General features: G+C 40.0%; 1 protein-coding gene across 1 annotated transcript in view; it reads right to left on the reverse strand.

Annotated features, from left to right (window-relative positions):
* Window positions 1-11872: 11872 nt before the first annotated feature.
* GRID2 (glutamate ionotropic receptor delta type subunit 2) overlaps window positions 11873-24207 on the reverse strand; it is a 1378765-nt gene continuing 1366430 nt past the window's right edge. The window contains exons 15-16 of the mRNA XM_059665394.1: window positions 18277-18517; window positions 11873-15677 (exon numbers count right to left, since the gene is read on the reverse strand). Coding sequence (XP_059521377.1) covers window positions 15255-15677; window positions 18277-18517 — 664 coding nt within the window. The 3' untranslated portion in view covers window positions 11873-15254. The remainder of the gene's footprint in view (window positions 15678-18276; window positions 18518-24207) is intronic.

Consider the following 24207-nt stretch of genomic DNA (forward strand, 5'->3'; position numbering starts at 1 on the left):
TATTTACCCTAAATAATATGGCCTCCCTCTGTAGTTCATATTACACTGGGACACCCCATGAAAGTTAACTTCTGTTTAGTACCACACTGAATGGTCACAGAGCTGTTTCTTCATACTTGCATCAAATCTACAACTGAGGTTAAGTCCAACTATCAGTCTTTCTGTGGCTGCACAGAAGCTGCTGAGAATGGTTGAAAAAGATTACAATTGTACAGCTCAGGCCACAGCAAGGTCATGGACTCCAGCCTCAGCTGAGCGCTCAAAGCCACCAGTCCAACTGTGTTGCTCCTGTTTATTCTAAAATCCCTGACACTTGACCCACCCTAGTGATCTGCTTCCTCCATCTTACAGAAAATAAAATCCAGCAGAGCACTCACTCAATATCCTGCAATTAAACATAGAAATTTACTTGCACTCATGCTCATCCTTACACTTGTCTATGTAGTCACAATAAAAGGTGCCCCTTCTCCTATTGAAGACTAATTGTGACCTGGATCCCAACCCTTTTTACCTACTTGCTAGTGTACTTCAACTTTGACCTCATTACTGGTTCCCTCCAATAGGAAGGATTTTCATTGAAATGTGCTCAAGTTTCTCCTCTCTTGGAAACAAACAGCCTCCTTGGACCCTATTTTTTATTCTCTAGGTAGTACTCCTTTCATCTCCTCTTTCCTCACCATATTCCTTGGAAGAACAGTGTATATGACCTTTCACTTACTCTTCCACCAGCAGCAGCCTGGCCTTAGTCTCCATCACTCTCCTCAACACTGTTCTTGCCAACACTGTTCTGAGTACCTTCATGTTGCTAATTCTAATGGGTACTTTTTCTTTGCTGAGTGGCATTTGAAAATATTGACCACTGTGTGTTGAAATACTCTCTTTTCTGACTCTAAGACTACTTACTCCTATAGTTTTTTCTTCTGCATTCTCTTTTAGCTAGGTTTTCTGTCCTTTATTTTTAATCCTTTCTCCAGGATTAATGAGAGAGAGAGAGAGAGAGAGAGAGAGAGAGAGAGAGAGAGAGAGAGACATCAATGTGAGAGAGAAATATCCACTGGTTGCCTCACAACTGGGGATCAAACCCACAACCATTTTGGTGTACAGGACAATGCTTCAACTAATTGCTCCACCTAGCTGGAGCTAGCACTTCTGTGCTTTGATCAAATGTTGATTTTCTTCAGGATTCTATGTCCAAGCTTTATTTTCTGCTAAGTAGACTCACTTATTTCTTAAATAATTTCATTACCTTTCATAATTTCACTTATACTAAATACTTAAGAAAATTGCTGAAGCCTAGACTCAGACATCATTCTCACCACAACTGTCTCTAGAATATTTCCACCCCCTTCTTTCTCTGCTGCTGTTACCAGAGACTAGGACTATACCTCTATTGTCACATACGGTTCCTAACTTCTCTACTTTCTCAGCTATTGTCCCACTGCACACACTGTCCTAGGGCAGTTAGAGTGATTCTTCTTCCTATTTTAAAGTGGGTTTTTCAAAATTGATTTTTAAAGGGAGAGGAAGAGAGAGGGAGAGAAACATGGATGTGAGAGGGAAACATCAATCCACTGCCTCCTGCACACCCTGTACTGGGGATCAAACCTGAAACCCCAGCATATGCCCTGACCAGGAATCAAACTGGCAACCTTTCAGTGCACGGGATGATACCTAACCAACTGAGCCACACAGCCAGGCCTAGAGTGATACTTTAAAATAAGAATTCATTCATTCCATTCCAAGCTCTTCAGTGGTTTCCTAGCGATGCCAGGAACTTGATTCCTTAAAAAATACAAATACTTTAAAGTGGTTTATGAAGCATTTCAAGGCCTGCTTTCTACCCCTTCATGTTATTCTTTTAATATTCTTCTTTCCCTCTAAGTTCCAGCGTGGCTTGACTTCTTTCAGTCCCTGGAACAAATCTTGCCCTCCGGCTTCAGGTCCTGGCATATGCTGGCCACCCGGCCTGACGAATCCCCATTTCTTTTGCCTGGATGACTCTCAATTATCTTCCAGGTCTAGCTGAGAATCCTAGCTGGGGAGCTTTTCCTATCCTTGCTCTGGGCTGCAAATCACCTTGCATTGCCATTACGATAGCACTTATCGCAATTCATTGTCATTGCCTGTTAAATTGTCTGTCTTCCGCAGTAGACTGTAAACACCATCATATTTCTAATATTCACAGCTGTTCAAAGATGGAATAGATTGTAAAAGAGACAAGGTTTGAACATTAGGGAGGTGGTTGGATTTGGTTTTTATAGTTTTGTCGTGTTATGTCCTTACTGTTCTTCACGGGCCATATGTTACAGTCAAATTATTTGATCATTTTTCAAATATATCCTGTTTTTCTTCTCTGTGACTTGAATCATATCTTTCCCTTTACTTAAAAATGTTTTCCCTAATCGATATCTGTGGAAATGATATTCCTTTTTAAGCCCAGTTTCCAAACTGTCTTCTCCACCAAGACATTTTATTACCCTTGTGGGTGAGAGAAGATTGTGCTTTTCTCAGAATTCTCAAAACATTCTGGACTATTTTTAAATACTTATCACACAGCACTTAAAATTGCTGTATTTAAATAAAAGGACACCTAGAAGAGTATTATCTCTTCCTTCTCTGAATTCCTACCATGTTGTATCACTTTCGTGGGGCATATCATACTTGCCCTGTGTTGTAGTTATGCACGTACACAATGTCTCTGCCATCACAGCTTTGAAAGCCTTGCCTGCCTGTCTGTAGTGCACTGCCTAGCATCTTGTTTCATACATGTAGACAATGGGCTCTCAGAATATAATAGGAGAATGCAGTATTGAGCCAGTTCTCCCGCCTCATCTTCTGTCCGTCTCCATAAGCCAAATAGCCTTTTCCTGGTCCTCCACTTGGCAATTATATTTCCCCATTTCCTCCTTGCACATTGCTTTTGTAGTCTACATTCATATCTCTAATTGTCAAAATCCTACCTCCTTGGCTCACATGTTGCTTCCCTGTGAAGGCTGCCTGCGTATTTCTTGCCAGAAGAGATCTTGGCTAAGGTGCTCAGTCATTAGTTAGCGGGCCACAGAAATACCAAGAGAAAAAATGAAATTGTGGAGCCACCTGACCTGAGGAGTGATTTAGTAGATTATGTAGTAAGATGTGTAGGAGGGACGCGATCTGAGCAAGAGTGAAGCTGGGGAGACGCATTGCAATGGGTGCAGGCAGAGGCGAGCGTGGGCGGAAACCTGTCTGGTCGCAGGAGGGCTGCGGAAAAGCAGGTCAGGCAGGAGAGCAGGATGTAAGTTGACTCAGTGGGGGTTTGCTTTTCTAATGTTTCCATTAGAGATTCTAAGAAAGAGGGGAATCAGGCTGGAAAGGTTGCTGGCACCATTAGCAGAGATAAAGTACGCGGATGACAGCAGGTCGGCTGGTCTTTGAGCAGCCGGTCCCTGCGGTAGACTCACCTGGCGGGGTGTTTCTCAGAGTCTGTTTACCTTTGCCGAGCTATCACAGTGCATGCATCACTTCTATTCATCTTTTATGACTATTTTATCCGCCACTTGTAGTTTCTGTCTCAAAAATATACTCAGCTAGTGAGGATCCGTCGATTTTTATGACTCCCCATCGTCTATGTATAAGCCCCTGGCAGCAATGAGGGACTTTCCTCCCAACTCTTTTTGATCCTGGGAGCAGTTTGTTGTGGTAGAAAGGACATGGATTTCTGGGTTAGAGCGATGTGGGTTGGAATTCTGTTTTGGCCGCTTGCTAACTGTATAAACTTGGCCCAATTACTTAACTTTCCAGAGTCTTAGATTTTGTTTTTAAACGGTTCACTTAGTACCAGCGTTAGCAATCTTACAGAGATATTATGAGAATGAAGTGAAGCACATGCACAGAGCCTAGCACTGTGCCTGCACATGGTCTGCATGCCCTCCATCTCCGGGCTCGCCGTATTTAGGAGAATGTCAATACTGGCTCGCAAAGACAGGAACTGAAGCAGAAATTGGCAACTTACTTCTTCAAATTCCCTACACTTGGAATAATTCTGAGGATATATACCATGTGTTTTATTAAGTGCAATTCAGAAACACGTGCCTCTGCAAAACTACTTTGAAATTCTTACATTGTGTAGATGTGTACACAATTTGTGTGCTATTCTGTTTTATGGGAAAGAAAGATTAGTTGTATGTGTATATGATTTTGTGACTCATGGCTTATATTTTTAAGGTGAGGTTGTGGGGCAAGAGTAAATTGCATGGAATTATATGCTCAAACAATATGAAAAGTAGGCTTTACACAAGTTATTCTAAATTCATAAAGGCACATACTACCTCTTAAAAAAACTTGGTATATGCCATTTCTTTCCCCTTAGAATCGAGAAATCATCTTTGACCTCTTAAAAGTAAACCACTGTCATGACCTCAATGTTGGTTGATGATAGTTAGAGCCAGCGGACAACAGCCAGAATGAAAGCCAAGTAGTGTTTTCGATGACACCTGCTTAGTGAAACCTCACCTCTTAAACTATCGAAGAATAGAATTGGTGATGATGAGTATTTCAGACCTATCTTTTCATTCCCTTATGATACTTTTAACTGTGTTAGTGGATGCCTTCTGAACTCGCAAGCTGCAATAGACTCAGAACTAAAGCACATAGCAGTTACGGAGCCACACAAGCTCCACAGGCATTTGATTTGACTTAGAGTGCCAAGTATACCGGCGTTCGCACAGCAGGTGTTTGTCATGTTTGGGCTAATTTTAGTTTGTTCCTTTCATAAGACAAGCCTGTATTTAGAAACAGTTTTTGGATATCTATTCAGGTATGTCTGCTGCATGGTCTTCTAGCGAGTTTAATGCAAGGGGACTTCGCCTCAGCTCATTCTCTACTTAAGGACGTTGGAAACATCGGTTCTATTTCAAGCCCCAATTATGGGATCTTAGTAACTGTCACTACGTCACAGGGCAGTTCGGTCACTTCTGGGTATTTACTGTGTGGGAAACATGGTAAATGTTTTGTGGGAAAAAGGGATAAAGCTGGTTCTGTAGTCTTTCAAAGAAGCAAGAGGGGGCAACTTTCAACCCAATACAAAGACCAACTGTAAGGAAGAATAATCGAATGATTAAAATGGTTGAATGCTATAATGGGCTGCCTCAGAACACATTTGTGTGAGGTTTTGGTCGTCTGTCAGTAATGTATTATTTGGAGGGTGAGGGAAATCTTAACTGGAAGTGAAATACGCGAAGAGATCAGTGCAGAATTGCTCTCGTTGATGCCCAGTGGGCCTCCCCTCACCCCACTGCATCCTCACCATGACCTCAATCCCTTAGGAGCTGGGGAGCACAGTTTAAAAGCCACAGACTCCTGATCATCCCTCAGGTCCCCTCCACCTGTTAAGAATCCATCACCCAGCCTGCCAATGCAGGAATATAAATAGTTTTCAATTCTATAATTTCTCCTCTGCAAACCCCCCAACTTAAAAGATAAAGGAAGATTAACAAGACAGATATCCTTCTGACTTTAGCACTTTTGGGTAGAATTATTTCTATCTTCCTAACATCTGAATTTGCAAATTCAATCCTCTTTGATTTGTTTTTCTCTTTTATATTCTATATTCAGTTTATCAAGTGCTCTTGATTCTTCCTTCAAAACATATCTACCCGTCTGTATCTTCTCTCCTTTCTTGGGCTGTTGCAGAGGTTCAGCTCATACCTGAACTATGGCACACACCTTTTATATTTTAAATTGAATTTATTGGAGTGACAATGTTTAATAAGATTCTGTAGGTTTTAAGTGTACAATTCTGTGATACATCATCTGTATGTTGCATTGTGTGCCCACCATTCAAAGTCAAAGAGCAATCAGGCAAGAGAAAGAAATAAAATGCCTCCAAACTGGGAAGGAAGAAGTAAAAGTGTCACTTTTTGCAGATGACATGATTCTTTATATAGAAAACCCCAAAGACTCTACAAAAAACAAAACAAAAACAAACACAAAAACTAATACTTAGAAACAATAAACAAGTACAGTGAAGTTTGAGGACACAAAATCAATGTACAAAAATCCACTGTGTTCCTATACACTAACAACGACATTTCAAAAAAAAAAAAAAAAAGAAACAGAACAAATAATCCATTTTGTAATTGCAACAAAAAGAATAAGATACCTAGGAATAAACTTAGCACAAGCCTTTAATTGGCCTTTTATCCATTCCATTCTATGAGTTACTGCCAGCATCATCTTTTTCAGCAATCTCTTTAAGAGCACGTTTCTCCTTTGGTAAAGTTCTTCAGTGGCTCGCCACTGCCCACGATGGAGGTCTCCATACAGTCTGTGGCTGTGAGCCACTGGGAACACCAGCCCAGCTCCAATCTCTCTCCGATGGTTTAAGGGCTAAAGTTAAAAAGGAGGCAAGGCCAACTGCTGGCACCACCATACCATTCTCCCATAACATTCAAATGGTAGCAAATAATTAGGCCCAAGGGAGGGTGGGAAAGTGGGAGTATCTATGTTCCCAAGACTGATTTATGTCCGGCTTTGTAGTCAACCCATGGGGTTTAGTAACAGCCATTCCACTTCTCTAGAAGCACTCCAGTGGTTTCCCATGTCTTGTAGAATTAAAGCCCAAATCCCTACAGCATTCTATGAAGCCTTATAATGTGAGTTCTGTGTTACCTTTCTGAGCTCTCCTAATACCCTCTTTCTCATCACCCATTCTGGTCCAGCCACATTGATCTTCCTTCTTCAGACATACCCAACACACTCCCACCTCAGAGCCTCAGTCCTAGCTCTTCCCAACGTCTGGGATGCTCTTTTGAAGATAACAACATGGTAACTCCCTCATTCCCCATAAAGCTTCAGTCAAATGCCACGAATCAGTGAGGCTTCTCCTGGCCGCTTTATTTAGAACAGCAAGTCCCCACTCTCACTCTGGCCTTCCTGCTCCTCGTCCTCATTTTTCCCTACCTCATTTATCTTCTAATAGACTATGTACTTCACTTATTTATCCTGATTATTTTCTGTCTCCAGAAGGGCAGGGATTTCTGCCTTGTGTCCTGGTGTATCCCTAGTGCCTAGAATAGTGTCTTGAACGTAGTGGGACCTCAGTGAACATATGTTGAATACATGAACACATGAATGGATGAAGGAACAGCATAGAGTGTAATCTCCTAAGCCCAGCCTACAGGCTTTTCTCAATCTCACCCAAACCTTACTTCCTGCTATTTCTTGACATGAGACTCATATTCCAGGCATTGTGGGCTACTGCTCCTCTGCACATCCTTTCCCACCTTGTGCCTTAGGTGGCATTGTACCCTCTGCTTGGAAGCCTTTTTGCATTCTTCTGACCTCTCCATATTCTCTGTGATTAGGCTAACTTTCCACTTATCCCATGAAACATGAAACCACCCCAAGCCACACAAATGCATTCTTCTCTTCTCATAGAATATTTTCTCTATAGCACCAATTTGACCATTAAATGTACTTTGAATCATAACATATTATTGTCTTCCTATGTTATTTAAACCATGAGTTTTTGTTTAACTTTTCAAATGTTGGTATTTTGTTTCTCTAACTTTGGAAGCTCTCCGAGGAAAGGCCAGGTGTAAATACAGAGAACTGCCCCTGGGCAGAAATCCAGCCAAGGCTCACCCCACCACCCTGAGAGAGAGGGGATCAAAGCCTCAGTGCCAGAACCGCTTCAGGCCCAGGAGTGTGCCTGGGCACACCAGTTAGGAAATCTCATAGTGCCTTGCTCATAGTAGGTGCTCAGAAAGTGTTAGTTGATGGACTGATTGATCTCTTTTTTTCAATATCTTTTATTTTTCAATGAGTTGGCATTCAATATTATATTAGTTTCACTGATTAATCCTGTGTGATTGTTTTGTTCCTAATATTCTCTCTGCAGCCTTATTAAAATCCTATACAATAAAACCCTAATATGCAAATTGTCCCCTCGGCTGGGAGCTCGACTGGGAGTTTGACCAGTGGGCAGGGCCAGCTGGCCAACAGTGGGAAGGGAGGTCCCAGCTGGCAGCCAGCAGCTGCTAGGGACCCTACCAGTGCACAGATTTCATGCACAGGGCCTCTAGTTTAGGTAAAAGTACTAATAATTTTTTTTAAAGAGACACAAAATCATTATTTTGGAATAAGAATTAAAAACTTCATTTAATGATGATGAAAAAGAAAGAATTAATTAAAATATATTAATTGCTGGTTGAGTTATATTATAGAACTTACCATGTTAATTGGACACACCAAAAACTTTGGAGACTACACATGTGGGAAGTGGTATTGCACACGTTTTATGAAATCATTTTTATCTTGATATTTCCATGGAAAAAACTGAGTGAGTGAGCAATAAGGTTTAACATCCTTAGTCACACAGCACTGAGTCTGGGAGTCCCAATTAGAAGAGCTGGACATGTGATGCCTCTATTTTCAACTTAATTTTAGTGTTTTTATTTCAAAAAAATACATACTTTATAGCCAAATTTAAAAAACAAATATCAATAGAGGGCTAGAATTAACTTGAAAGTCAACTTTAATGTAATTCTGGAGAGCATTTAATATTAACTATCAAATCCTTATTTATCTAGTATGAAATAAATATAGGTATCCTTGCTCCAGGAAATGGCTGTGATCCTGAAAATTTTTATAGAATTTAAATTTTTGCAAATTGAATCTTATTTTATTATATTAGAAGAACTAATTCTTTTTAAAAAATATATTTTTATTGATCTCAGAGAGGATGGGAGAGGGAGAGAGAGAGAGAGGAACATCAATGATGAGAGAGAATCATTGATCAGCTGCCTCCTGTACTCCCTCTACTGGGAATCGAGCCCACAACTTGGGCATGTGCCCTTGACTAGAATCGAACCTGGGACCCTTCAGTTTCTCTATCCACAGAGACAAACCGGGTAGGGTGAAAAACTAATTCTTAAAGATCCCCCTATAATGAATCTTCTGCATAGTGAATAAGTAAGCTATGATTTGTTTATTGATGTCAGATTTTTAAAATTAAAAACAGCCACAGATGTAGGGCACTTATTTTCTAAAAAATTTCAGTAACACCAATTTAAAAATAAAATATAACAACTTTAAAAACTAAAGTGTGCCTTCTCGTATTTCAAATCTTGTGGCAGGCAAAATATTTATTAAAACAGTGCTTTTCATCCTTTCTTTGGTTCTGATGTTGTGTCATTCTTTGATTTTGTGACATATGTTCCTCCTTCTAAAGCAGCTGTTATAAAAGCTTAATTAGTTTTTAATTAATGAGGATTAATGTTGCCCTGAAACTTCTGTGCATTTTCTATTACATCACAGAGAGTTTCTTTTGAAATACGCTGCGAATCCTGCAGTGGGAGCCACAGGGTTTCTCCAGAAGAAACCAGGCCCTCACTCCTCACAAAGGTCAGCTGGGCCACGTCTATTTCCAGCAGAGGATGGGCAATGTGTCCAGATTGCGGTGTGAAGAAATTCTAGGAAGTGTGCAAAATAAGTCAAAAGGCGGCCCTCGGTTCTAAATCGTATGTAATAACAGATCAGGGGAGAGCTTTCGGATAACAAAAAGTATTTCTCAAAGTTGAACATTTTTTCTTTGTTACTTACTAACGTTTCATGGAATCAAAACAAACAAAAAACGATTGAAAATGTAGGAATTTGGAAAATGCAGGTGAGAGACGGCTCCTTCAGTGTGTTTCTGTCTTCAGAGCAGGCTGGATCGTTTGTTGCTGCAACTGTTGTACCTGGTATGCCTCTGTGCAACTCTATAAAATGGAGCAAAACCATGAAGTTTCTATTTTTCTGGAAGTGTGTGTGGGGCGGAGGCTGTTGTTATGGTGGGCGGTCAGGAGAACACTATACATGCATCAGGCCAGCCGTGGGCAAACTACGGCCCGCGGGCCAGATCTGGCCCGTTTGAAATGAATAAAACTAAAAAAAAAAAAGACTGTACCCTTTTATGTAATGATGTTTACTTTGAATTTATATTAGTTCACACAAACACTCCATCCATGCTTTTGAGAACCCATTGTGGCCCTCGAGTCAAAAAGTTTGCCCACCCCTGCATCAGGCTCATTGGTCGCAGTGTAACCTATGGCTGAGATGAGAGGAAAGGTGGCGAGGAGTCTTTGCTGCAATATAAGTAAAAATTTATGAGAGTTCAAAAGTAGCCTGAACAAAATTGGCTGAGTTTGGTCCCTTTGAAGCAAAGACACTGCAGAACCCTACCAGAACTAGCCCACAGGGACAGAAAATGAGTTGTTATCTGTGTCTTCTGACTGGACGCCCGAGGGTATGAGTCAGTCTCTGAATGGTATCGTGCAGGTATTGATAAGGAGGAAGGGCCAGATAGTAGTTTGCCTCTGGCTTGTGGTAATTTTCACATTTCTGAAAATTTGGCCTCCTGGTCGGGCATCTTGGGAAATCTCTGTCTTCTTTGTGGAGATCATCTGAATCTAAGAGGACAGACCCAGTTAGCCCTGGAGAACAAGAATGGATTGCAGCAGTTGGTTGGATGGTCTGGGCACAAAGATGACTGCACTGGTTTGGGTGACTCATTCTGCCACCTCAGAAAGTCTGTAAGATGGCATCTATATCTTGCATGGTGATATGGGGCAAGGAAAGAAATGGGCGGTAGTGATTCTGTTGTAACCACCTGGTTATTAATTAATTAACAGGAGAGGAGCAAAGGGAAGGCCAGATAATACAGGCATGCCATTTGTACAGCTTTGCCAGAAAGCTGCAGTTTAATACTCCCCAGGTCTGTTCCCCACAGATCCTGGGGAAAGGGACTGAACAAGAAAAGGATAAACGCATGCCCACTAAGGTCTGAATGACGTAGAGAGGGCGTTGGCCTGTCAGTCATACCTGAGAACAGGGCACTGGCCAGAATAGGCTTGGCCACTGCAAGGTGCGGAATCTGAAATACAAAGAAGCCCTGTTCTCTTGCTGCTCACACCTGACTCCTGGCTTTCAGGGCTTCCACCTACATGGCACACAGTGGACCAATGGACTGGAATTAGCCTGGTGCTGTAGCGGATTCAGCTTCATTATGGAACCGACATTGTGGATACTGGCTTTGTTTTTAGCTCTGCTGAATCCCCAGCTGCACATTTTGTCAGGACTAGTGTAGGGGAAGTGGGACTTTGGGAACTGAGAGAGATAAGTCGAAGCAAATAAAAATCACTCATACTCCTGTGTGAGCCTTAGAAAATTCTTTTCCTCAAGATGTCATAAGAACCCCACTAGCAACGGAGAGAGTCCACCTGTACAATTCTCCGATAACAGTAGAACACATCCAGACCCATCCAGAAACATGTATCTTCATTTATGCCACCTGCAACTGCTTAGCATAGTGGTTTTCACATAATAGGTTTTTGGTAACACTAAGAGGACTGAATTAAATCTATCAAATCTAAATAGCTTTATTTCCTGATTTTTCAATGTCAGTAAGTCTTTTCCACACAAGGGAGCTCATTTATGCTATCTCATGGGGGATGGGTATCTACTAAATTTTGTTGAAATAATAACTATGCCCACAATTGCTAGCCATTTATTAATATCTGATCACAGGATTGGGACTATAATCAATTTTTAGAAATATAAACACTGCAGAAGAAAGCCAACTTTTAGTGAGCCCATTGTATTTTGTCAATTACCATGAAATGTATATTTAAGGATAAACCCCATGTTTACCGGCACAGAAGTTCTTAGTTCTGCTTTATTTACTATGCTCATAATACAGAATGTGTACCACTATTCCAAAAATTCTGATTATAAAGTACTGATAGATTGTTATCTAATTGTATGGCTTAGAAAGCATTTTGTGGGGGTAAATGGGTCTTCTCATCTTTTTTTTTTCTTTTTAATTGATGAAGCAAAGTACCATTCAGTAGAGTCTATTTTTGAAAGTATTTATTCAGTTCACAACCAATCCCAAACTAAAGGAAATGGAAAATAACATAATTAAGAAAATGACAAATTGCCTGTAGTTTGATATGTATGAGGAAGAAAGGAGATCTTACAATTTTCTAATATATGATTAAATCAAAACCTGTGCATAAGTTCTGAGTGATTAAAAGTGACAACTCTTAATGATTCACCAAAGGAATACATTGACTATATGAGAAGAATAGAAGCACGTGGATATAAGGTATTTGTCTTGTTTTGAAATAGCCCGGTTGGTGTAAGTGGTGCGAACCAGGACAGACAATGGTTAAAGGAAGTAGCAGTAGACAGAAGCAGGACCTGGACTGATGGCTGCCAGGAGCCATGACCTTGGGGAAGTAGCCCAAGGTGTTCACTTTCCCATCTTTAAGGGGAGTGGGTGAATGGGATGCTCCATGTGGACCCAGACAGGAAGGAAGGTTCCTAGAGACTGACAGCCTCAGCTGGGCCAGAGGAGTGGGTGGAGCCATGTACCTGAGCCATCCCTACCTTTCCAATCCACGAGGACCAGTGAATGTGACCAAATGGGACTTGGCAGAGTTAAACAAACAAACAAAAAAAGACTCAGTTTTAAGCCTCAGATTGACAAACTTGTGGGCCAGTCCCATCTTCCTGGCACCTTATTTCCCTTATTTGTAAAACGAGGCAAGATGGTCTAGATGTCTACAGTTCCTCCTGGTTCCAACATTTGAAAATTTCATTTTCAATGGGATTTTAGAATAGCAGAAATTTTAATCTAAATTGAATATATTTCTAGATAGAAAACCATTGAGCAATTTAAATGCAAGATGAATTATTGTTCAAATGCAATAATGTATTAGAAATAATTTGGAGACAAATTTCAAATTAATAGATTCAGCATGATGAATTTTTCTCTAACAGCAAAACAATTATTAATAAGTAAATTCTAAGTATAATAATTACCTTTGATTTTCTTTTTGCTATTATAGTGACTGCACTGTTTACACACAACAGGATAAATCTGTCCCCAAAAAGTGCTCACAGAGACATTCATAAAGAAAAACAAATATATTGTGTGTTCAAATAGTCTCAGATAGCAGAAAAGCAGTATTTCGTTGGTTTAGGACATCACTTAGTATTGTTTTTAGAGGGCCACACATTTCGGCAAAGTTCGGCTATCAAAACTTAATGTGTTTTATGCATTAATGAACTCAAGATAAATTTTTAGAAAAATTCAGTTCAATAGGTGAGGAAGTAAGCATTTTCAAATTTTGTAGTTAAGACTTCAATGGTATGAGAGCAAGTTTAGAAAACATTTTTATTAGACAAATTATTTAGACAAATTATACACAGAAAGCTCTGCCACTCATAACTGAGGCCTCCAAAAAGTGTTTTGTGTATTTGTATAATAGGCAATACATCAAAATAGGCCTATTTTAAATATTGTACATGGTTAACAGTTTGATAGCTAAAATCACTGAAACATCTGGTATGTCCCTATATAGCTTTTTGTAAAGATTTTTTTTTTTTTTTTTTTTTTTTAGTTTTAAAATCAGAGTCGTGGATGAGATCATGAGTGTTACAAGGGAAAACAAGTTGTGCATGCACTTAAGTACTTGTTACCCTGGAAACAAAATGGTTTTTGCATGATAAGAAATTTTTCTGCCTTACACAGTAGACAATATTTGAAGATTTAGTACAAAAACAGTGACAGTACAAGATGCTCCCCAGAACAGAATTAGCATCAAAATATAATATACCTTAAGAATATACCTTTTAATTTCTTCTAAAGCAAATCACATACGTTGGTTCCTACATCAATCCTAGCCACAGAATGAATTAGAGTAAAATAAGTGTATGGCTGCTAAGAACACAGGATAAGTTCTCGCTTCCTACTTATCACGTTTTAATTTAAGGATTACAAACAAAGTTCATTTTACATCTCTAACAGGTAAGAATGCTACTTTAAAAGGGTTGTGCACAAAGAGGCACTGTTTTTGCTGTCATCCTTCTAGACACTTGGCACTAATGTAGAAAATACGTAACTCCTCCAAATAGAACCAAATAAAAAAGGGGGTTTAGTAGAGAGCCCAGTATGGTTATTATATTTTCTTTTTTAGGATAACGTATGACGGTAATTAAGGCCACATCAATATTCCTTCAGGGCTCCCACCTCTCCCCAACTGCAGTTGTGTTAATTGGCTTACTGCTTTGGAAGAGACTTTATCAACCTCCAATGATCTATGTTTAAACTCTCATAGAGCTCTATGTGCTGTTGCGGATGTGGTTCGGCTAATAGCTTTCCCCATTTAGATAATGAATTAAAAGTAAAATTATTACCAAGGTTAGCTTTATGCACTGCTGAATAACAAATGCAAAACCTATTCAAATGAGTTACATCTAGGAACAAATAGTAAATCGCTCTGGATGTTTTAATAACAAAAGTATAAAATATTCTCTGTTGGCAAACAATGCGAATCAGAATAACATTAAAGCAACCTGCCTTTTCTAACTGAAAAGACCCCCTGCACTATACATAGTTCCTGTATACAATACTTTTTTTTAAACTAAAGCTTTATTAAATGAATTGCAATAGCAATGGCCGCCTTTCAATATATATACACATTATATAGGTGCATATATATGTATATGTATGAGATACTAATTTATTTAACACAATAGAGGCTTCTGCCATATGATAAAGTTTACTGTACATAAGAAAAAACTTTTAATACTGTACAATCACATAAAGGTCATATGCACTGTTGCAGTGCAAGAGTAATTTTAACTGTAGTCTTGACTGGCATATTAATGGCTTTTTTTGTAATCCTACAAAATTGCATTCTCATATTATGTGGCCTGAATGGTCTTTAAAGTATTTTATAGACACTGCAGGGGTTGCCTTTGGTCCACAGTTAAAGGACACTGAACAGCAGTGGAGCATTGTATGGATGCAGCAGAAGAATGTAAAAGACTGAAGTTATTGCAATTATATCTTCAAAAAATAGAGAAATGTTACGTAAGAGGCCTTTATGTAAAATTAATCCTGCATATATACTTTTAGTATTCTCAGTGCACATTTCCTATACTTGAAGTACAGTATATGAAAAGCGGACTAATTGGATCCTAGTATACTATATTCTGGGGGAACAAATAGAGTAATGAATAATAGCAGAAGGAAATGTATCAGAAGAGAGGGAAAAAGAGAGAGAGGGACAGAAATAGAAGAGGGAGGAGGGAGAGCTAGAATTGTTACTAATAATCCTGATTAAAAAGAAAAATGTTACATCCATGTTAGTCCCACAACATTACAGTTGCTCCTTGCAAAGGGAGTCCTACAAAGGAAACAGTGAAGAGATTTTGTTTGATGCTCATATGGAGGTGCCTCGGTCTGGATCGCTACCCAGACTGAGCCCCAGGGTAGGAGTTGGTTGATAAGGAATAGATGACATTGTTTTTATAGGACTCCTGAAAAAGCCCCCATTAGGTGCCCTGTGCCTAAAAGGGCCAGTTCGGTGCTCAGGCACGTTGCCAAAAGCGAAACCAGAGGCAGCTTTAGCTGACAGTGTGCGGCTAAGAGTCTGGATCTGCTCTGGGATAAAGGTGGTTGTGGTAATATGAGTGTTCCTGAAATCACTGATTTGCTCCAGTGCTTGTCGTGTTGGCAAAGTGTCAATGTCCAGAGGGGTCAAGTCAATTGACGAGGTGGAAAACTGTTTATGGGGGCTGTCGTCATCTGTGCACAAGCTATTTACACGTCTATGGAGGTGCTCCAGGTCAATTTCCTTGTCATCCTGGAGATGAAGAAAAAGAAGATAAGGTTCTCATCAGTACTAGCTCCCATGGTTAAAAAAAAGTAGTTCAGCAAACATGATATGTGATGAACTGAACTTTGGGGTTTATTCATTTAACAAGTATTTATTGAGCACCTAATATGAGCCAGGCACTGTCCCAGGTTCTGGGGGTACCAATAAGATACTGAGATAAGATTATCTATAATAAATATTTTTCTTGCAGTTGAAGTTCTAAAATAAGCATATGCCACATGCAACTACAAAATATGGAAGCAGTAGATGGGTGATTGCTTTCTATAAGAGCAGCGACAGACCCAGGCAAAATTGTACAAATTAAAAGTATGGTTTTGGCAACTTATTCCCCCTTCTCCCCTCACCTCTTCTTTACCCATGTGTCTTATTGCAGGGTATTTTATTCCAAGTGAGATATTTGTTCCTTTACACTACTCACTCCTAACTCTAACTTTCCATTCTTAGAGATAAGTGGTACAATATGCTGATATGCTAGTTCACACTAGAGTGCTAGTGACTATTACAGTGTTATTTCTCCTCAGGCTAAAGATATATAAGATTGTTTGGAGAGAGTAACATTCAACACAAGAGAATCACTTTCTAACTGAGGGACTTCATACACTCAAGCTACCTACCTAGTACCTGAGGCAATTTTGTGAGGTCAGCGGGACTTTTAGAGATTTTTTCAAGTCCTCACATGTGAGTAGCAGTTTTAGTTTAGGTTCTGGTATATGCTACATGCTCTCTAAATCAAAGATGCTTTGAGCTATGATAATGGAGTCTCAGTAAAAAGGTGCTTAATAAAGGAAAAGAAAGTAAAACCTCAGATTTCTGGAGCTGAAATCAATTCATAAATCCCTTAAGATTTTCACTAAATGGGAGCGTTAAAGCCCAATATTTAAAAAATAAAACTGGCAAGAAATAAAATTGTTCTTTGTATCAATCTTATTTATAGCCAGGTTCAAGAAATCAAATTTGCAAGGATTTAAAAATATCTATTAATCATAAAATAAAATATTTGTTCATAAGATCTGGATTAGCTGTCATGAGTTAGAATGGAGTATGTATTTTTTTTTTTATTGTGCTAGTATAGTGCTCCTAAGTGAAAAATATTTTGAGTGCATCAGTGTTTTCCTTCTCCTTTCTCATTTCGAAATCCAATAAAAATATCCATTAATGCAGTGTTATCACTGAGACTTTAGAGGGTTGAAAGATAATTTTATGGTTCCCACAGCAACTATAATGTAGTCATCCATCAACAGATATAATAGTGCAAAAATTTAATATCATATATAGTAATTCAACATATAAGGAGCCTGGGGAGTCCTTAATTTCCAGATTTTTGAGAATATGAAGTCTCAGCTCTAATGTTGCATTAATGTGGTCTTTTGCATTGAATCAATGTCAGTAGAGATACCAGAAGCTTATTCCACAAAGAAAATATGACACTAAAACCTGATTCGTTTTTAGTTCACCCTTCACTAATGCAGAATGTATGATCCTTCAGACAAGTAGGAAGCGAAGATTTATCTTTGCTAAGCCAGGCTTTTCCTTATAAATGGTGCTGATCAATTTTGCATATAAAGTGGTAGGAAGGAATTCTTAGACTAGAAAACGATATGTTTGAAAGACTGCATTAACATGCAAAAATTCATATGCAAGCGAGAAGCCATTTTTATTTGTGCATTAAAGCAGATCCTGTCAGGACTTGCTCTAGGCCTCAGTTAGCCGAGGCCTAGTTATAGAAAGTTTAAACTCTCCCTTGAAGCTATCCAGCAAGTCAGATCACTCAGAATATTTAGGTTGTCTTCATTTCAATTTGTGAAGCTTTAGTGAATATGATTTTATTATTTTAAACATTTTCACATTTTTGGTTCAGTGGAAATAAGATAGTTATAAATCTCATAATTTTTTTTATGAAAACAGGGCACATATGCCACTTTAAGATAAATATGTGTAATTCTGTGAGTATTCTCTCAGATCTCTGTAAAAATTTTAATATGGACTTGGAGTTGAGCTAACTCATGAGTAAGGGAGAAATATTCCATGATGTGGATTTGTTAAACTTAGGGTCATCAGAGCTAAAAACATAACCACTTCTCTTAGGTCTACATACAGAGAGAGGGCAGCAGTCACTGGTGGTAAAGAGAAAATTCTAATTATTTTACTGTCATATTGGATTTCTTAGGCCGAATCTCAGAGACACCAAGTAATTTAGGTATAAGTTAAGCAAGTCATGGCAATAAAAAGATAAGCATCTTTGTGAACTGGTCAAGGCAATCTCAGCCTTTAACAAATCATTGACTTAAATTCTATCCAGAGATTTGGGAGAATTTCAAAGCCCGTTAAGGCACATAACATTATCAGTCTTTCAAATACTAGGTAGTCTCCTCTTCCTCTATCTGGGATGTCTTAAAGTGGAAATTGATATTGGCCTTACCAATTTTTTGGCTTCACAAATTTATTTCCACTTTTCAAGACAAGAAGCAACAAGGACCCTCCCCCCAACCCCTTCCTCGCCATCATCCTCCCCACAGACACAGCTGCTCCTTGGCCCAGCTCACTGCCCAAGCTCCCAGTCAAGTACCTCTTTGGATGGGACCCTGGAGCCTTTCCTCTTGTTCCACCACGTCTCCAGCATGGCTATCAAGCAGGAGAGGACAATCCCAGCAGCCAGGATGCAGAAAACCCCTGCGAAGCTCTTTATGTCCAGGGCACCTCCTTTCTGCTTTGTGTCCACTGAGGAGTACAGGTCACACTGGCCGTTCTTTGGCCACCACTTGTGCTTCAGGATGTCCATGTCGCCATTCTGCTGAAGCTCCAGGATCCTTGAAGGGGTGGAGAGCACAATCATGTGTTACAGGTATTGCCTCGGGCCACAGCACGTCCACTTGTAACCCCGCTCTATAGGGGGGTGGCTTTCGAGGTGAAATGAATATAGAGATGAGCCTGCAGACAGAACCCTAGGACACGTTATAGCTTTGATTCTGCAGGCAATTGCGCCACGGTACTGTCCCTCCTCCTCCCTTCCTCTCCTCCTTCTTTTTTTGGTTTCATTCTATAATCCTAAGTATCTCCCCCACTTCCCAGTTTGTCGCAACGTGTTTTCACAATTACATTTCAGAGGCGCTGATTTTATGTGGATTCAAGCTGCTGCCGGCCTGTGTTCCTTCCCTACATGCAGAACGCTGCTCCGGGTCTTAATGCTTTTATGAAGAACGGGTTGCTGCTTAGAGCGAGATGCTGGCATAATGTCGCCCAGCATATGCTACACACAAAGAAATTCAATTAAAAAGACTTCTATTATTTAACACAGTGTGGGAGAAAGCCTTGGGACAAGTTTGAAGTTGAGAAAATGTATCATTTTTAGTTTTTCACACAACTGATCTAGTTTCCCTTTCAGTGCCAAAGGGGAAATCATCTCACCTCGCAGAACAGGGAGGAAAGTTGACCGGAGGCTTTCAGAAGTAGTTACATTCAAATAAGAACTATCCTTTTTCTTCTTCTTTTCTTTCCCCCAGAGGCTGGGGGTAGCTGCAAAGACTGCAGCTTTTTCTAGTGTGATTTTCACAGGGGCTTTATTCTCAATTCCAAATACTCTTTTGGTGCTGGTTGAGACCTGCCTAGCTCTGTCCTGCCTCCCTCCCCCCTCGCCCCCTAGCTACACCCCTTCTCACAGGGTGAGACCCGCCAGGGCCAAAGCCACGAGCCTGTCCAGAGTGAGCACCATCCTCCGGGTTCCCTAGAAGTTCTTGCCCAAAGAGCTCCGAGTGCTCGGAAAGCCCCATTCCCATGTATTAGCTCCTGAGAGCAGATCTCACAGCCATGGGTGCACATGGGTGTGTGTGGGGTGTTTGGGACTGTGGGCAGAGCTTGGCTGTGCATGCTCAGGTGCACACACCTTTGTGCGTGAGTGAGACCCTTCCTTGTGCGGGACAGAGCCGGATGTGGGAGGGAGGGGACCAGCGTCCGGACCCTGTCACTGGTCGGTGAAGAGCTCCCAACTAGTCATGAATTAGAAACGCAGACCTGGCCTCCCAGGGATACGGAAGGTATCTTTGCCAACGTAAGAGGATAGAACATACTTTATCTCACCGTGTTTAGCTTGATCTGTCACCTTTACATGCTTAAGACTTCAATGGTGTGGACCCATATTTATACTCTTGGCCCGGGTCTTGGATTATTTGGCGTGAGACTGCTTAAAAATGTTAGAAAGGAAAACTATGCCTATCTGGAGGGAGTAAACAACTCACTTTCAGTAATATTTTACCTTTTTACCTGTTTCATGTCATCCATGGGTCCATAAGAATGAGCTAAAATATAGTATTGGGGGTGGGGTCAACATCCAACCTGAGTTAAACAAGAGTAAGAAAGCCCCGGGGAGAGTTGGTCCAATGTCCATCATCCACCTTTAGATATTCCCATAGCCTCACCCACAGCGCCCCCTGCTGACACTCCAGGAGCCTCCTCACAACCTGGACTTCTTCCTTAGGAAGTGGAGCTGTCTCAAGTTCTTAAAAACAGCAGTTAATTTGATGAATTAAATTTACTAAAATGATTAGGAATATTAATGGATTCATAATATTAATGGATCACCTTTATTCCAGCCTCTATCCCAGGCAAAGCCATTTATATTTAGAAAACACAGAATTTCTCAAAGTGTGTTCCATGGTACACTAGTACCCAAAGGGCTTCTGCAAGAAAAGGGTTCCATGGTCGATAACTAAAAAAAAAACACACCCTTTGGAAATTTACAGAGAAGTCAGCCTATGAAAGGCCATACGAAGACCTGCAGGTAAGAAAACTTGCATGATGTTGTTTAAGACAGCATTTCCTAAACTTGTCTGACTTTCATTCCCCCTTTCTCATTTTTCTACCCAATAACATAATCCATAGAGCTGGAGATTGGAGGGATACACTGGGAAATAGTGCCTTGATTCAAAGGAACAACTACTTGTGGGAATTTGTGACACCGTGTTAGGTATCACACACACATGTGTAATCACAACATCAAACTGCTTGCTTGACTTGTCCATAAGTGCTATCCAAATGACATTAGCAAACCCTTTAGGTATTTGCCTGCCTAAAGACACTAGGTAGACTAGATACCATTGAATATCTTGAAGGAAAAATTTGTTCATATCTAAAAAAAACCCAACTCTTCTTAAATATGAGTTTCTAGGAACATGTAGGAATAGAAGGAAACTATAGCAGCATTTGCTTAATGAAAACATATCAGGGCTCAAAATGAGCTCCCAAGTTCCCCCGCCCTCCCACACCAACCACACTGTATTAGTGCCTGTAGATGTGGGAGAGTTTTCCTTCAGGGCACTTATCATTATTTGTGATTATTTGTGGTTACTTGGTTGATGCCAGTGTGCTCACCATCTTCCATACGGCCTAACACAGAACAAGCACATATTTGTTAATTAAACATACTCAATAGTTTTTGGTAAAAGGGCTCTGCTCTGAAATCCTACCTTTTTCTTATCGCTGATGCTGTCTTCTAATTTATTCCATTCCCTCCTATTCACCCATCTATTCAAGAAATATTTAAAGAGTGATTTCATGCCAGGCACTTCCTTGGGTACAAAATTTATGTTAAACAACAACTGCACGTTCAGCTGGAATGGCCCAGGCAACACTGTGACATCATTTCTTTTTAATGCCCTCCATTCATGTTAATTTATTCTTTCATTCATTCACATTCATTCAGGAACCCATGATTGACCACTCCATCTCCTCAGCAGTGTCTGGTATCACTGACAATAGGTCTTTATTATTTCTACACCTGGAACCATGTTGGTTTGAAAAAGTCATTGGAAGAATACATACTCTATGTCACCCACTTTGATTCTAATAGCACAAGGTCTTTATCTAAGTAATTTTTGGTCATAGTAATTGTGGACTTAGTGAGCTGGGTGGCAGGAATGCATGAGGGGAAATAGGAAAGAGGCATCTCTACATGCCTTTGAGTATCATCACACCTTTACATGGCTCATCACTGAAACACAGGAGGATAAGGCATTGCAGGGAGATTCCATCGTTGGGGTACACACACCATGTGGGCCATAGGATCCCTCAGTCAAGCCCTGACTAGCCCACAACAGATTCCAGGATACCGGCCAGCATGGAATGGAAGTATAGGAGGGGAATGAAAGTGTTCTCCGAGCCCAGAGTTCTGCCATCCATTCCAGCGAAAACATCTAGTGCTCTGGAAATTCCATCAAAAGGTTGCACCACACCTTCTTTTTTGTTATTTAACAAAAATCATTTAAAGTTTAGGTAAAGAAAGTTCAACACAACCTAATGCACCGCCTTAACCATTTGCACGCCATAAGCGTCTATAGGTGCAAGCGGCAGGCCTTTTTTAATTAAATACAAAATATCGTGGCAGTTAATTGGTTAAAGACTAATGGGATGAGTCCTTGTAATAAAGGAGGAGATATTTTATCTTTCCAAAATGTTCCAAAACACTGCCACCTTTAAATGAGACTTAAAATCACACCTAAAGGAAAGTTTTGCCTTTCTATTAATTATAAGCAACATCGGCATGTGTGTGTGTGTGTGTGTGTGTGTGTGCAAGAATGCAAGAATCTAGTTGCAAAATTCTTAATGAGTGCAATGAAAATGTTTAGTTCCATAGAATGATTGTTTTTGTTATATGTGCAACTTCCACAAGATGGCAGTCTTTGCTCATTGAGAGCAAAGTGTTAACTGCCGGCATAGTTAACCTGTGGGTTTGAAAGGCATCAAGTGTCACCTTCTTGGTGCTGTGAACACTTAACCTATTAGAAACAATGTTGGATATTGGACTGTGATGAACAATTGCATGTGGAAAATCTCTTCTTGGAGTGTAGTCAGAAAAATTCCTGCCATTTTTACCTCAGAGTGGTGATAGTAACACTTACTATAGAGTCACTATGGTGAGAGTTAACGAGTCCACAAACGCATCTTGATCATTGCTTGGCACTTAGTAGGCCACCCAAACTCAAAAGCTAGAACAATTATTCTCAGCACATGTGACAACCATTCTTTCTTTGGATCTGTTCTGATACATACTTTGTTGTGTTGTTAATCCTTACCCAAGGATATTTTTTCCATTGATTTTTAGAGAAAGTGGAAGGGAGGGAGGAATAGGGAAAGAGAGAGAAACACTGATGTGAGAGAGACGCATTGATTGGTTGCCTCCCGCATGCGCCTGACCAGGGTGGGGATGGAACCTGCAACCCAGGTATGTGCCCTTGGCCATTAGGGAGCTGGAGACCCTTCAGTGATTGGTGAGACACACCAGCCAGGGCTGTTGTAGTCCACACTTCTTAACAGACAGCTATATTCTCAGATGAATCAATCAGTGATTTATTCATTGACATGAACATTGCATTTCCTTCTTTCGTCCAAAAGTAGCAAAACATTTGTAATCTCAATGAACAGAAAAATCTTAGAAGTCCATAAAACCTAGCTTTAACTTGAAAATGGCTAGTAGATCAATCCAGCATGCATTACATTCTTTATTGATATAAATGAGCAATTTCAGGGGAAGGGAGCAGGGAAGCAAAAGATCTTTCATATTCAAATAAAATACTCAACAGGTTTGAGGCATTCATCTTGAAAAGGTTTTCACTTACTTTGAAGATAATAGCCTCATTTGTGGGTGAGAATTGCACTAATTATTGATCACTTACCATCCCTTTAATCACTACTCTAAAAATTGATTTTCAAATTAATTTAGTTATAGCAAAATGGTTTGCCAAAAGGTGGATGCAAATTTCTAATCCCAAATAGGTAATTTTGCTTTTGCTTGTGAATATTATAACAGTCTGTACATTCCTTTCTAATATTCTTATTTTCTGACCCTTAGGTAAGTTCCTGAGTTGAACTGTAAAAAAAGATACTGGTTATCTAAGAAAAAGGACACCTGAATTTTTAGTTGTTTCTGCTGAAAAAGAATTTGGGGGTAATCAGAGATTTTAAAAAAATAAGTGCAGCTCTAGCTGGTTTGACTAAGTGGATAGAGCATTGGCCTGCAGACTGAAGGGTCCCAGGTTTGATTCCAGTCAAGGCACATGCCTGGGTTGTGGGCTCGATCCCCAGTAGGGGGCATACAGGAGGCAGCCGGTCAATGATTCTCTCTCATCATTGATGTTTCTCTTCTCCCTTCCTCTCTGAAATCAATAAAAATGTATTAAAATATAAAAAAATAAAAAAAATAAGTGCAGAGGTTTTTTTTTTCCAGGTAATTAACCCATGGAATACTATGCAGCAGTAAAAAAGGATCTTACCCTTTGAGACAGCATGGAGGGACTTGGAGAGTATTATGCTAAGTGAAATTAGCCAGCAAAAGACAAGTATCACATGATCTCACTCAGATGTGGAGTCTAATGAACGAAATAAACTGATGAAACAAAATAGACCCAGACACATAGAAGCATGGAACAGCCTGATGAATCTCAGAGGGAAGGTGGGGAAGGGTAGGTGGGTGGAAAGAGATTAACTAAAGAACTTGTATGCATATGTG

This window comes from Myotis daubentonii, chromosome 1, assembly GCF_963259705.1.
Source record: "Myotis daubentonii chromosome 1, mMyoDau2.1, whole genome shotgun sequence".
NCBI classification, from domain to species: Eukaryota; Metazoa; Chordata; class Mammalia; order Chiroptera; family Vespertilionidae; genus Myotis; species Myotis daubentonii.